This window comes from Gadus chalcogrammus, chromosome 6, assembly GCF_026213295.1.
Source record: "Gadus chalcogrammus isolate NIFS_2021 chromosome 6, NIFS_Gcha_1.0, whole genome shotgun sequence".
Classification (NCBI taxonomy): Eukaryota; Metazoa; Chordata; class Actinopteri; order Gadiformes; family Gadidae; genus Gadus; species Gadus chalcogrammus.
The window spans coordinates 5,086,962-5,099,890 of NC_079417.1; the positions used below are offsets into that span (position 1 = coordinate 5,086,962).

The 12,929-nt window shown below is 38.8% G+C and overlaps 1 protein-coding gene across 1 annotated transcript; it reads left to right on the top strand.

The window, feature by feature from the left end:
- Positions 1 to 74: 74 nt before the first annotated feature.
- On the top strand, positions 75 to 12,641 carry sec14l8 (SEC14-like lipid binding 8). The gene is made up of 12 exons (XM_056591649.1): positions 75 to 390; positions 904 to 979; positions 1,926 to 1,969; positions 3,435 to 3,497; positions 3,769 to 3,957; positions 5,142 to 5,237; positions 5,831 to 5,891; positions 6,470 to 6,553; positions 7,225 to 7,331; positions 9,748 to 9,887; positions 10,156 to 10,325; positions 10,618 to 12,641. The coding sequence occupies exons 1-12, from the start codon at positions 337 to 339 to the stop codon at positions 10,815 to 10,817; spliced, it is 1,284 nt and encodes a 427-aa protein (XP_056447624.1). The 5' UTR covers positions 75 to 336; the 3' UTR covers positions 10,818 to 12,641.
- The last annotated feature ends 288 nt before the right edge of the window (positions 12,642 to 12,929 follow it).

Consider the following 12,929-nt stretch of genomic DNA (forward strand, 5'->3'; position numbering starts at 1 on the left):
TTTCTGAATAAAAAATATTTCTGAGACGAATATGCATGCTACTTTGTACTTAACACTTTTCAGGCTTCAATTCAGGATCCACTGCATTTGCATCTCTGTATCTAAATTAATCCAGTCACTTTTTTTCGATAAGCAGCCCAGCCCGCCTCTCGGGGCGTTACCAGTGCCGCGCTCCGGAGTCGGGATGAGCGCCAGCGCCGAGGTAGCATCAGACAGCATCGTCGTATCAGGCAGTAACCCGATGAGGAGGTCGCATATCGGGCTGCAGAACTGCGAAACGCCTTACCATTTTGGATTAAAGTCTCCTTCGGATAGCTGTATTTTACGAAAGGCACTATGAGTGGGGTGGTTGGGAACCTAAGTCCTAAACAGGCCAGCGCCCTGGAACAGGTGAGTTTAGGCGAATTAGTAATTTAATGTAATGTGTGTAAGTGTTGTTGATTGTAATTGCACCCATTTACATAGCGTTATCCAAGCATGCTTTATTATTCATGTGTGTCTTGTGCTGTTATAGGATTTAAGCGTTTCTTAAGAAGCATTTAGAATGTGGTACGGCAAATGTTTATGTGGTGCGTAGTTTGGATACCTTTAACTATATTATTAGGATGTGAAACGCTGTCCTTTCCTCTGACATTACCCACAGACATCGCCTTTTCAGTAGATGATATTAAATTGCTATGCAGGGCATTATCCAGTCTGCATGAATATTCTTTCAGGATAATTATTATGTATGTTTTAGAAGACCGAGAGCATGATTTAAATAGCAAGTCTCTCACACAATATTTATATTATTGTCACACCTCGGTTGTGTTCAACTCAAACTCTCTGCCACTCTCAAATGTATCATTTTCTCTCTTATTCTCTTCGCCTCTTTCTTTCTATCTCTTTGCCTCAATGGTACAGTTTCGAGAGCAGGTCAGTGACCTTCTTCCTCAACTGCCTGCACAGAATGATCACTTCCTGTTGCGATGGCTAAGAGGTAAAATAAACCAATGGTTCACCTGTTGCATCACGCTCATTGCACTGCACACAGTTAATGGCTATGCAGGGATCGGTTAAACAAGCCATGGCTGGCCAACTCACACACATGTTTAAGCCAGGGCACTAACAATGGCAATATAAATCTTGACATGTAAAGGCTCGCTAACCAGGCTGGCTTGGTGACCCACCTTGTGCGTCAGCCTAATCCATGTTTAATCTGATTAAAAGTGAACATTTCTACAGACTGAACCAACTCAAATCCAACACACACACACACACACACACACACACACACACACACACACACACACACACACACACACACACACACACACACACACACACACACACACACACACAGAGAGAGTTAGCACAAGCTTTCTGTAAATTCATTTTACATTTGATTGTGTTTTGACTGGCAAACAAGACTTTTAGTAAAGCACCCAAAACAAATATAATACATTATATACTTGACTAAATAAGTGAATAGTTTCTTATTTTTTTTGAATTGAGGAAAGAAATCCCTATCCCTTGCACATGAGCACATCAAAATACAAGTATGTGACTGCAGTGGCGAATGAGGTCCAATTTGACCTGTGAACAAGCACACTTCTTCACTTTTGGGTTTCGGAGGCGGGGTCTATAAGGAGAAGATAGGTTTCCTTTTGTATCCAAAATAGACACTTAAACAGACTAGGGCTACAAACTTACCATGGACGAGTAATTTCTGAAGTTATGAGGATGCGCGATTTCATTCAATTCAATTGTACAGTCTCAAAGGGCTTAACAGGCCAAATATTGATGGCATCCCCCTGACCCTGGCCCCTACAAGGGCAAGAAAAAACTCCCTTAATCAGCAAGGAAGAAATCTTGAGAAGAAACACATTCAACTGTCCTAATCTATTTTTCTGTTGTCCTTCCTCTTTTTTTCTCTTCCTTCTTAGCCCGAAACTTTAATCTTCAGAAGTCTGAAGCAATGCTACGAAAGGTAAACCCCTCAAAAACTGTCTGTCTGTCTGTCTGTCTGTCTGTCTGTCTGTCTGTCTGTCTGTCTGTCTGTCTGTCTGTCTGTGTCTGTGTCTGTGTTCGCGCGTGTGAATCTTTCTCTGTGGGCTAGGTTGGCTAATGCTGTCTTTCAAAATGCAAATTATTTTTGAAAGTTCCTGTTTCAAAAATGTCGTCAAGAGAATGTAGTATTGCAGCTATAAGCATATCCCGCACAATGTTCTTATTCTATAAATTGAAATTTAGATGAGAAACAGCTAGTGAGATAAACCTTTTTCCTATTACTAGGATTGTTTATTATGAGTTAGGGAAAAAACTAAAACAGAATTAAACACAATGTTGCTTAAAGCTTACATGTCAATATCGCAGTTATAAGTCTTGCTTGAAGGCTTTAGTTATTTTGTATTAATTTATTGATTTGATAAATATTAAAATATTTATATAAAATCTAAAAATCTGTCTGCTTGTAACCTTTGCACAAGAATAACATCAAAAATAATATTGTCAACAAAATTAAAAACAATATTTCATCCAATATTAAATCCGTTGTGTTCTCAACATTGCATAGACCTACATAGCAGCATACATAAATAGTTTGTGTATTTAGTTAATGATGGAGATGATCCTCTGTCTGCTGATACCACCAGAATTAGCTTCAATAATCTTGTAAGCTAATCAACACACGACACCCTATGCTACTGGGAGCCCAGCACAGCCTGCTGTGAACCTACTTATTCTTTGTTCCATGTTTGTGGTTCGATTTAATGTATTTTACTTACATTTGCGAAAAATCGGGGTGAATCAAAGACTAAAAACCTAATGTTGAGTTGTTTTCATACACATGAAAACATTTGAGACGTTTTAGTAAAAAATGTAATTGTTTCAACAAATGGCCACAAATGCCCCCGATATATTTTTGAATCCATACTTGAAGCCAGACACAGAAAATATCCTTAATTCTTTTTTGCATGCAACATCCTCTCCCCATTCTATCTGATGGGTGCCTGTAATGGTTTGATATGACACATTGTTGAGAAATTCAAAGGATTTATAAAGATGGGAATAAGATGCCCTGGACCCAGGATTATTTGTTATATCTGTATACAGAGAGAAGTACATTCAGCTCTGGTTCTGAGGTAAACAAAGAGGAGAGGTTTATAGGAAAAACCCAATGAACAGTGGTCATGGTGGGATGACATTGTGTGACAATAACATTTATTATTTGCACCATTGTTTATGCTAGCTGTCTGACAAACTTGTACGTGTGGAACAGAGAGGGCATGTGTAGACACATGCAGGGAGATAGGGCTGTCTGCACGGTGGAGTAAAGGAACACAAGTGGTCAGAAAAAGGAAGCTGTGTAATATGATATGGTATCATGATATGGGGATTTGATTTATATTAGGATTTATCTGCTGATGCTAACCCACTTCTGCTTCCCTCGACAGCATATGGACTTCCGGAAACAATTGTATGTTGATAAAATCATAACTGAATGGAGGCCTCCAGAGGTAAATTATTCAAGACCTTCTGAGACGCTTGTAGCTGCAATTGCACCTTGCTTTATGACTGTTGATTCAGCCAGCGGCATCTAGGAAGTGATGTTGTTTTTGTAAGATAAAACTCCATGTTTTTACTGTGATGAAAAAATAAATAAATGCTAATACATTAAAATATATGCATTTATTATGCTGGCATTTATTATTAACAATAAAAAAAAAATATATATATATAAATAAAATAATCTGTAGTTGATACCTGTTGTATTTCTACCACGGGCAGGTGTTGGAGAAGTATCTCTCTGGAGCGATGTGTGGTTACGACCGGGAGGGCAGCCCTGTCTGGTACGACATCATTGGCCCGATGGATCCAAAAGGTCTCTTCCTGTCTGCGGCCAAGCAAGACTTCATCAAGTCCAAGATCAGAGATTGCGAGATTCTGCAGAAGGAATGTGACCTGCAATCCCAGAGGGTAAACGGCAGACGCATATCAACATAGAAAGTGAAGCCATGCTTCAGGTCCTCAGAAGTAGTATAGGTGGCAGATAGGGATATGAGATAAGATTAAATCAATTATCGGGATAAACGTTGGAACTTTTACTTTTTTCTTTTAGTGACAAGTACATTATTCATCCTTGACAGGAAATTGGTGTATCTTTCACGATATGCGGCTCAATTTCAAATAGTCCATGCAGGCTATCCTATTATTCCACATATCATAGTAAGCATAATGTAAACCGAAACTAGTCTCTTACCTTGCTATCTGAAGATAGGTCGATATCTTAATTTTATGACTGTACCTTACCACTCATACCAAGATAGCGTACTGCACGATTGCATTGCGGTTACAGCTTTGAGTCATAATCTCAGTAATCTGTATCGGCAAGGGAAAAGCACTTTTAATGGTAAATAAATGGACTGCATTTATAAAGCGCTTTTCTAACCAGTGGTCACTCAAAGCAATTTGCCTAATATTAACCCATTCATGCACGCATTCACACACCGATGGCGGTGTCAGCCATGCAAGGTGACGGCCAGCTCCTCGGGAGCAGTTAGTGTTAGGTGCCTTGCTCAGGGACACCTCGACACTCAGCCATGAGGAGCCGGGGGATCGAACAAGCCATCTTCCAGTTACAAGTCAACCCGTTTTTTTTAAGGTTATAGCAGTTCCAGATATCAAACCAACACCAGTATCTCGTGTGAGGCTTCTGACTTAAGTGGTAGTCGGAAGAATCGTGTCGTGTCTGAGTCACTTACGTGGAACACTCTTCTCAACATCTAAACACGGATACTAAAATAACATTCCATGGAAGGCTCCGTAATTTGCTTTTGTTTTCTCACGTGGGTCTTGGCTTGACATCTGAAAAGCTGACGACTGTCTGACTCAAGACAATAGAGGCTGCTAACCAGAAAATGTACATAGTGCAGGTTTGAGGATCAGCATTCTGAAACACCTACCTGAACACGCGTTTGTATTCCTAAACACATTTGTGTTTAGAAAGGACAGAACACACTACCCAAACACACATTTGCCTTCCACAAAATGTACCAACAGTAAAGATCTTGGAATGCTTTTTGCCTGGCTGTATTTTTTGTTGTCTTTTATGTTTTTTTACTTTGACATTTGATCAGTGTATTCCTATGTTTTTTTTCTAGCTGGGAAAGAACATTGAATCGATCACCATGGTCTTCGATGTTGAAGGTTTGGGGCTGAAACACATATGGAAACCTGCCATTGATACATTTTCAGAGGTACACACACACACACACACACACACACACACACACACACACACACACACACACACACACACACACACACACACACACACACACACACACACACACACACACACACACACACACACACCTTCTTCCCACATCATAGAAAACAAATCTAAATAATTAAAGGTCAATATAATTGTGTCTGCCCAAGACCAAAACAATATCAGCCACGCTGACAGCGTTAGTTTTTCTTTTTTCATTGCTAAATTAAGCCCCGGGATGACCCCATATTAAGATAAGATAAGATATCCCTTTATTGTCTGATTTATTATGAAATTGTCCTGCCTCTCAATTGCCTTAGTTAAACATACAAGAGACAATTAGACGGACATACAATCATAAAGTGGGTACAATAAAACATACAACGTACGTCGATTAACCTTTGGTCATTAAAACATAATATAAATATAACACAGGAAAACATTATAGTTCCCCCTCCCCCAGTACAGAACTAAATCACTGCTAAAACATCCCAGATATCAGGTGATAGTACCTCAGAAAGAAAAGTGAAGGAGTTAAAGGGTTTCAATACGTGCCTTGTTTATATTCTATATTTAAAGATCCTCCAGATGTTTGAAGAAAACTACCCCGAGCGGCTGAAAAGGCTGTTTGTCATCAAAGGTACAGCTTTTGTTTGTTTTTTGTCAATTTTGGATGTGGATAGTAAACAAAGGCATGGATCAGTAAACACATACGTATACACAGTGTCTTCATTCCCATCTGGTCCAAACAGTCGACCCTCTCTTACCATTTCTGCAAGCATTGGATTACTAGGAAGAACTTCATTAATCCCCGACATGAAATGTAGCAAGTCATAGCAGAAGTACTGGACAATAATAATGATCAAAGAGATTTAAATGTAGATATATGCAAAAAGAAAATATATAATATATAACAGAATATATCTTTATGCAAGATATGTAACACATCGTAAACAGAATGCAAATGACCGCATTATTGACCAATGATGTATTGAGATGTTTTAATTATAAATGTTTGCGTTTGTTTGTCTACAAGTTAGTTTGTAGTTTTGCCTTAAATCATTTTTGAACTATATGCTGAAATACAATTCGGTGTAGCATAAATAAGTAAGTATAAAAAAGCATTATAGTGAACACAACTGATAGGAAACTACCCATGCATTGACAAGGGAGCCTTTTTCTTAAAAGTAGTTTGACAATGTTCTGCTTCGTCCACAGCCCCAAAGCTCTTCCCCGCAGCCTACAACCTCGTCAAGCACTTCCTATGTGAGAACACGCAACAGAAGATCTTCATTCTTGGGGGTAGGAATATCCATCATAATTAACATTGACTGTTCAGTTTGCTCCTGTTGGTCCTTAATGGGCCTCTCCTATCTCTTATGGCTCCCACCTGTAGCGGACACAGAACACAGAAATATGGGCCTTATGCACCTAGTGGCCATCGTGGTTTTAAACAATAGCTGGGTTAGGGAACTTAATGCAGGATTCCCACCAAGCTAGCATTTAGTACTGAGATGGAACCAAGAGGCAATTCAGGACTGATTTAGTCTTTTTCCATGCTTCTGTCAGTATGCAATATATATAACACACGCCACTCAAGATCCATGTCCATGCTTACTTGTAATGACAATGTGTTTTCTGGGGTCAAAGGTAAAGTTCCGAAATAAACTGAAGGAAATGTTTCTTACACCAACGTGTTTTATTTTAAGATTGGATGTAGTATTAAATAATAGAATCCCTTGACCAAAACATACAATTTACTAGCAAGGCACCAGAGGCCTGACTGACTGACATCATTGTGTTTGTGTGTGTGCATGTGCGTGTGACATCAGTAGAAACTATCAATTCCAATCTGATCGTATAAAGCATGCCAGCGAGGAACTGTCATGCAGTATCAAAGGCAAACTGTCATAAGGCCTTTCCTGCCACTCTGCTCCCATTCATTCTCGCTCCCTCTGCATGTGGTTCCACAGCCAACTGGCAGGAGGTGTTACAGCAGTACATAGCCCCCGAGGACCTGCCCGCCATCTATGGGGGCAAGCTGACGGACCCCGACGGAGACCCGCGCTGTCGGACCCTGGTGAGTTATCCCTCGAGTCTCGGGGTACACAGCGTAGAACCGATCTGTTGTTGCTCTTCCGCAGTGCCAACTTCAACATGATTCAGTTTTGCTGGTCAAGTGAACAAAGGGAGAGAGACCCTTCTAAACGGTCAGAGAGAGTTTAAAACGAAGGCCTAGTCTAACCACCAATCCGTTTTAACAACTTCTAACAAACGTCACAAGGCAATTCCGTACATGGACATATCCAAGGGGGAAAACTATGTGAAAACAAGTGAAGCCATGTCACTGTTTTAACTTGTGTAACTTGACCAGAGAAACTGTTCATCCCAATGCAAAACTGGTCCTGTTGTTCTGTTGCATTTTAGAGCTTGGCTTCCATAAAATGCATCTGAAAAGGTTTTTACTATGAGATTTAGTTTTTCAGCTTTCTGTTTCAAACCAACGACATTCTTATCAGTTCCACACAGATGGTTCTAATTGTCCGAAACTTAGAAAAGTCTTATCTCAGCAGTACACCGCCAAAACGTCTTATCTCAGTACACCGTCAAAGAGGTTAGCGCAGCCGTAAATTGCCTTTTTTGCGTAGCAGCTTAGATTGGATGGTCATAGCATCTGCTGCTTGAGAACCATATGCACAGTGTGTCCCTGTAGAAGATACAGCCTCCCCCACAGCTGCTTGAGTAGCTCCTCCCTCACAGACTGTATTCTAGATTAGCAAACTGACTGGAAGTCTGTTACTGTTCTCTATAGATTAATAATTGGGCCCAGCACAGACATGAGGAAGAGAAGGAATGATTTTTTTCCGTCCTGGATTTTTTTGAAGAATGTAGTGTTAGGATCTTTTTTGTCCAACCCCTTTTGTCCATTTTGTTTTGTTTGTTTATTATTTTTTAACACTTCAAATGGAAGGATTTGACAGTTTCTATCGCTTTGTATTGTACTGTATGAGCTAAGGTATTTGCATACATTGTGTCATTTTGAATCATGTTTTGTTGCCTTTTATGTTGGCTTGTGTACCCGTAGAAGAGGTTTATTTCATGAGGTCACCATAGTCCAAACTCTAGGCTCTGTATAGTGTAGTTGTTGAATCTAACCACTCCCACGTCTGGAGTAATGGTGTGTTCCTCAATCCTCGGACGCCAGACTTCCGAGTCGAAAGTCGAAGATCTCCCAGCAGTGATGACACTCTCAACACTTGATTACATTGCTACTTTATTCTGGTCACCAATCTATGCATTGCATGGTCTTGCTGTGCATTTCGGGCTGGTTTGCTAAGAGGCTAATGTAGCTAACAATAAACGACTAGCCAATTTCAAGACACAATCACAAAGACTAACAGGAACGCTATAAATGCTCCGAGACCGGAAATTACTTCAAAAGTGCAACTCGGAAGGCTGCCGTCCGAGGATTCAGGAACAAACCATAACTTTGACAAATTATCAGATAGTACAACCCACTATTTGATGATTGAAAAAATTAGCTCACCTCATTTATTCTTGTGAAGATAATGTGAATTTAAAATAATGTAACCAAGAGCCTTGGTGCTATTCTGCTTATTTAATCATATTTACTGAACACAAACCTGTTTTTTTAAGCAAGATAAGGTTACTCTGTTTTGGCCAATTGCTTCACTCTGTGTTTTGCACTCGTGTGATTGGCTCATCGTGTGTGTGTTTTGTGTAATGGAGGGCAGATTGTTTTATTTATATTTTCTCACCATTTTCTCAGGGTATATCAAGTTTGTTAGTGTTTGTGACAACAAGACTATGAACATGATTTATGAGTGACAATTACTTTGGAATTAGAATTGAATTAGCTTTTCAAAATGTGACAAAAACTGTGTAAACCCATCTAGCTCGTTTATCTTCTTGGTTTAGGGAACAGAAACAAGTGAACAATAGCATGATTAAAGAGACTTTACGCTCATAAACATGTCATCTCTTTAGTTTATTTTTAGAAGTATTATGTACTTATAAATCGCTTCTGGATAGCATTTTGGCTTCCCAGCATCAGTGTGATTGGGATGATATAAATAGAATTGCTAAAAAGGGGAAGTTGCTCTATAATCGTATATCTTTGAGTGATAATGTGCTAAATAACAAAGACAAGATATGATAAATCATGTTGCATTATTCATCCTGACCAATCTAAATGTGCGACAAAACAAGTAAGTCATGCAATTTGATTTTGGATAAACTATTTAGGCAACTCATGAATATTTTTTAAAGATAATGATATTAATAATAATGGATGATATTATCATATACATTTGTCATGATAATTATAATTATTATAATTACAATTTCTCTGTGTGTGTGTGTGTGTGTGTGTGTGTGTGTGTGTGTGTGTGTGTGTGTGTGTGTGTGTGTGTGTGTGTGTGTGTGTGTGTGTGTGTGTGTGTGTGTGTGTGTGTGTGTGTGTGGTCTGCTCCCAGCTCCACTTTGTAGCCACAGTGCCCAAGTCCTACTATGTTCGGGACCAAGTTCAGCTGAACTATGAGCAGACAGAGATGGTGAACCGTGGCTCGTCCCTGCAGATGGAGTATGAGATACTGGCTCCTGGTTGTATTCTCAGGTCAGATCTCTCCCGTATTATATCGGTTCATATCACATTGGTTCTGTAAACCAGTGGAACTGTATTGAAGAACAAAAATCACAGAGAATGTGTACAGCTATCTCACTTTTTTTCAATATTATGGGGTGTCCTATAATCTGGGCGTAACGATGATAAGGGGCTATACAAATACAACTGTCTTTACTTGAAAGACCTTGTTTATGGATTGTTGAAAAATATGAATAAACGTGAACAATAATGTTTACCTGCATTTTCCATCTCGTCATAGGTGGCAGTTTGCCAGTGAGGGGGCAGACATTGGCTTTGGGGTGTTCCTCAAGTCCAATAAAGGACAATGGCAGAAGGCATCACAGATGACAGAGGTTGTTCATAGCCAGCGCTACAACTCCCATTTAGTGCCTGAAGAAGCCTCACTCACCTGTCAGCAGCCGGGAGTTTGTAAGTGTGCTTCTGTATTTGGACTAAAGGTGTTTTCATCAATCCATCGATGTCAACTCAAAGGGTTAACAATGTGCTTCCAGATACATTTAATCCATAGTAGAGCACAACATTATAATTAGAATACGCTTTGGAGCACCTGCGAAACTATGTCATACATTTTTCGTACGTGGCTTTCCTAACCCTCTTTTTTCGAGATCCAGTATTTAGAAAACAAGGTTCTGCTCGTGGTTTTGAATCCAATATTTTGATTTTACTCCCGCTTACGCCATATCTATTTGTCTATTTACAGATGTTCTCCGCTTTGACAACACTTACAGCCTCCTTAAGTCCAAACGAATCCAGTTTACCGTTGATGTCCTGCTCCCTGGCCAATTGCAGTCCCCGAAGGCTGGTGGCAGTATCCAATCAGAATCGGTGAATGGGCTTGGCCGAGAAGAACCCAGAAATCAGATTGTTGTGGACCAGACTGCATCCGCACAAATGGCTTGAACCCCCTGATACTTGAATATGATAGGTCTTTTGTTGGCCCTTTCCAGAGACCCAATCCACACACACTCCAAATCCTAAAGACGTTGATCTGATAAATATATAATTCCAGTTGATTATATGTGACCGATTTGATTGTTTGAGGAAATGGAATGTATAGTTGATATACTCAGTCAGCATTCAGTCAACTCATATATTTTCCACCAACTCATTTTGTCTTGATAATTTATGTTCGATATTGACATCGATAATATTTTCAGAATATACAGTATTATTTTTGTTGAAACATAATTTAAAGGCAATATTGTACACTTTGTTATTTAGGGTGCAGTTTAGGCTGTTATTTATTTTTATTAATGGCACTGTTATGTGTTTGTTCTCTGAAAATGTTTGAATATAGGTTTTAATCTTGTTCATCGAATGAGAATACTTGTACAGGGTACAGCACTGTAAAGTGCTGTACTGTTAAGTGAAACAGGCATACCAATCCATGTATATGGCGGTAATTAATGGTATGTAACGACAATTATATTGTCGTTATATACATTGTGCTCCCATACATGCATGGAAATGTGTGAAGGGTGATTTAACAGAAACCAAATATGTGTCCAATAAGAATAGCTTTTAAATACTGGTATAATTCGGGTCGATATCTATACTGGGCTTCATGTGATTTGAGATTGTGTTATATGTTAATAGATGCAAAAACAAGGAAATCAAATCATGCACTGAAAAATATGTGAGTCAGTATATAATTAGTATACTATTTCCGAGTTATAAAATAGCTATTTTATTAAAACAGCATTGGTTGAAAGGGCCTTTCCAACCATAGGTCAGAGTGATTATCATTGTGAAAGAATTTCTCGTCCACTCGATATTATGCTCTTACTCCATATACATAGCAAACAAATTGTTTTAATTGCTTCAAATATTTCAAGTTAGTAAGTTATGTATAATGTTATGTATAATTTCTGACATGGCTGGACTATGCACAGTATATAATGTTCAAATATAAACGTGAATAAAAACATGAAAAAATATATATCTGAGTTATTACGGTTAGGGTACCCTTTATTGGGCTTAGGGGTCGCTATCGCTCATTAGCGACCACTAAAGCTCACAACTATTATTTCCTAAAAAACGGCAAATATTGATGTTTCATAAGTTATGTATACAGGAATTGTCTGTGTCAAACTTATTGTTTCATAGCCTTACCATGGTACACGCATTAACGGGCTTTAGAGGAAGCAGACAGTCGTTAGAGATATTTAATCTTGATGACGATATAGCCTTTTGTCTGTATTTATCTTCCGCTTTTTAGCAGACAGTCGTTAGAGATAATTAATCTTGATGACGATATAGCCTTTTGTCTGTATATTTCTTCCACTATTTTGGTAAATAGGCTATTTTATTTGTGTTCATTATAATCTTTCTCTTGTTTTGTATTTTGCAACATCTCTTAGTCGTCCTTCAGTTGCTCTTGCTACACCTATAGTCGACGATATTCAATATTCACTCCTATGTTGTTTGCCTGCTGAATGCAATTTATTTGCTTCTCAAACGTTTTATTCTCCTTTCTGCGTGTAGCGTCATAGATCCGTAGCGACCACAAGGGGGCGCACTGCATTCATGAAAAGTGAGGCATTTCATTGAAGCAAGTAGAGAATCTCTCTTCCAACCTGTTGCACCGTTTTCCGTTGTCCTTTGTCCTTTATACCTGCTACACAATAAAACAATGTTTGGATAAGAATATCAACTTCAATTTCATTAATCTTCTCGTTTTTACATAATCGTATATATTCTACAAATATTTGACCATGACATTTCTCATCATTTTAAAGATTGAGAGGCTAACGCATTTACTTATTACCAGGCAAGAAGGAAAATAACGTGGCCACTTAGGCCTACGTTGTATATGATATGATATTACTATAATATTTATGATAATAGTAATTATATCCATAGCAATTATACCTTTGAAATTGACACCGGGTTGAATGTTTTAACATCTTGTTTGTAGACGCCGTTGCATTTGCTGTGATAAAAGACATGTCATTGCCTGTCATTGCAGACATGAAGACATGCTTTAAACATGGGACATGTGTCTGCTGCGTT

Excerpts from the sequence above, each read along its gene's own strand:
- sec14l8 (XM_056591649.1), top strand. The coding sequence starts at position 337 with ATGAGTGGGGTGGTTGGGAACCTAAGTCCTAAACAGGCCAGCGCCCTG. Across the intron at positions 5,892-6,469 it reads AAGGCTGTTTGTCATCAAAG|CCCCAAAGCTCTTCCCCGCA; the intron begins GTACAGCTTTTG and ends CTTCGTCCACAG. Across the intron at positions 7,332-9,747 it reads ACCCGCGCTGTCGGACCCTG|CTCCACTTTGTAGCCACAGT; the intron begins GTGAGTTATCCC and ends GTCTGCTCCCAG.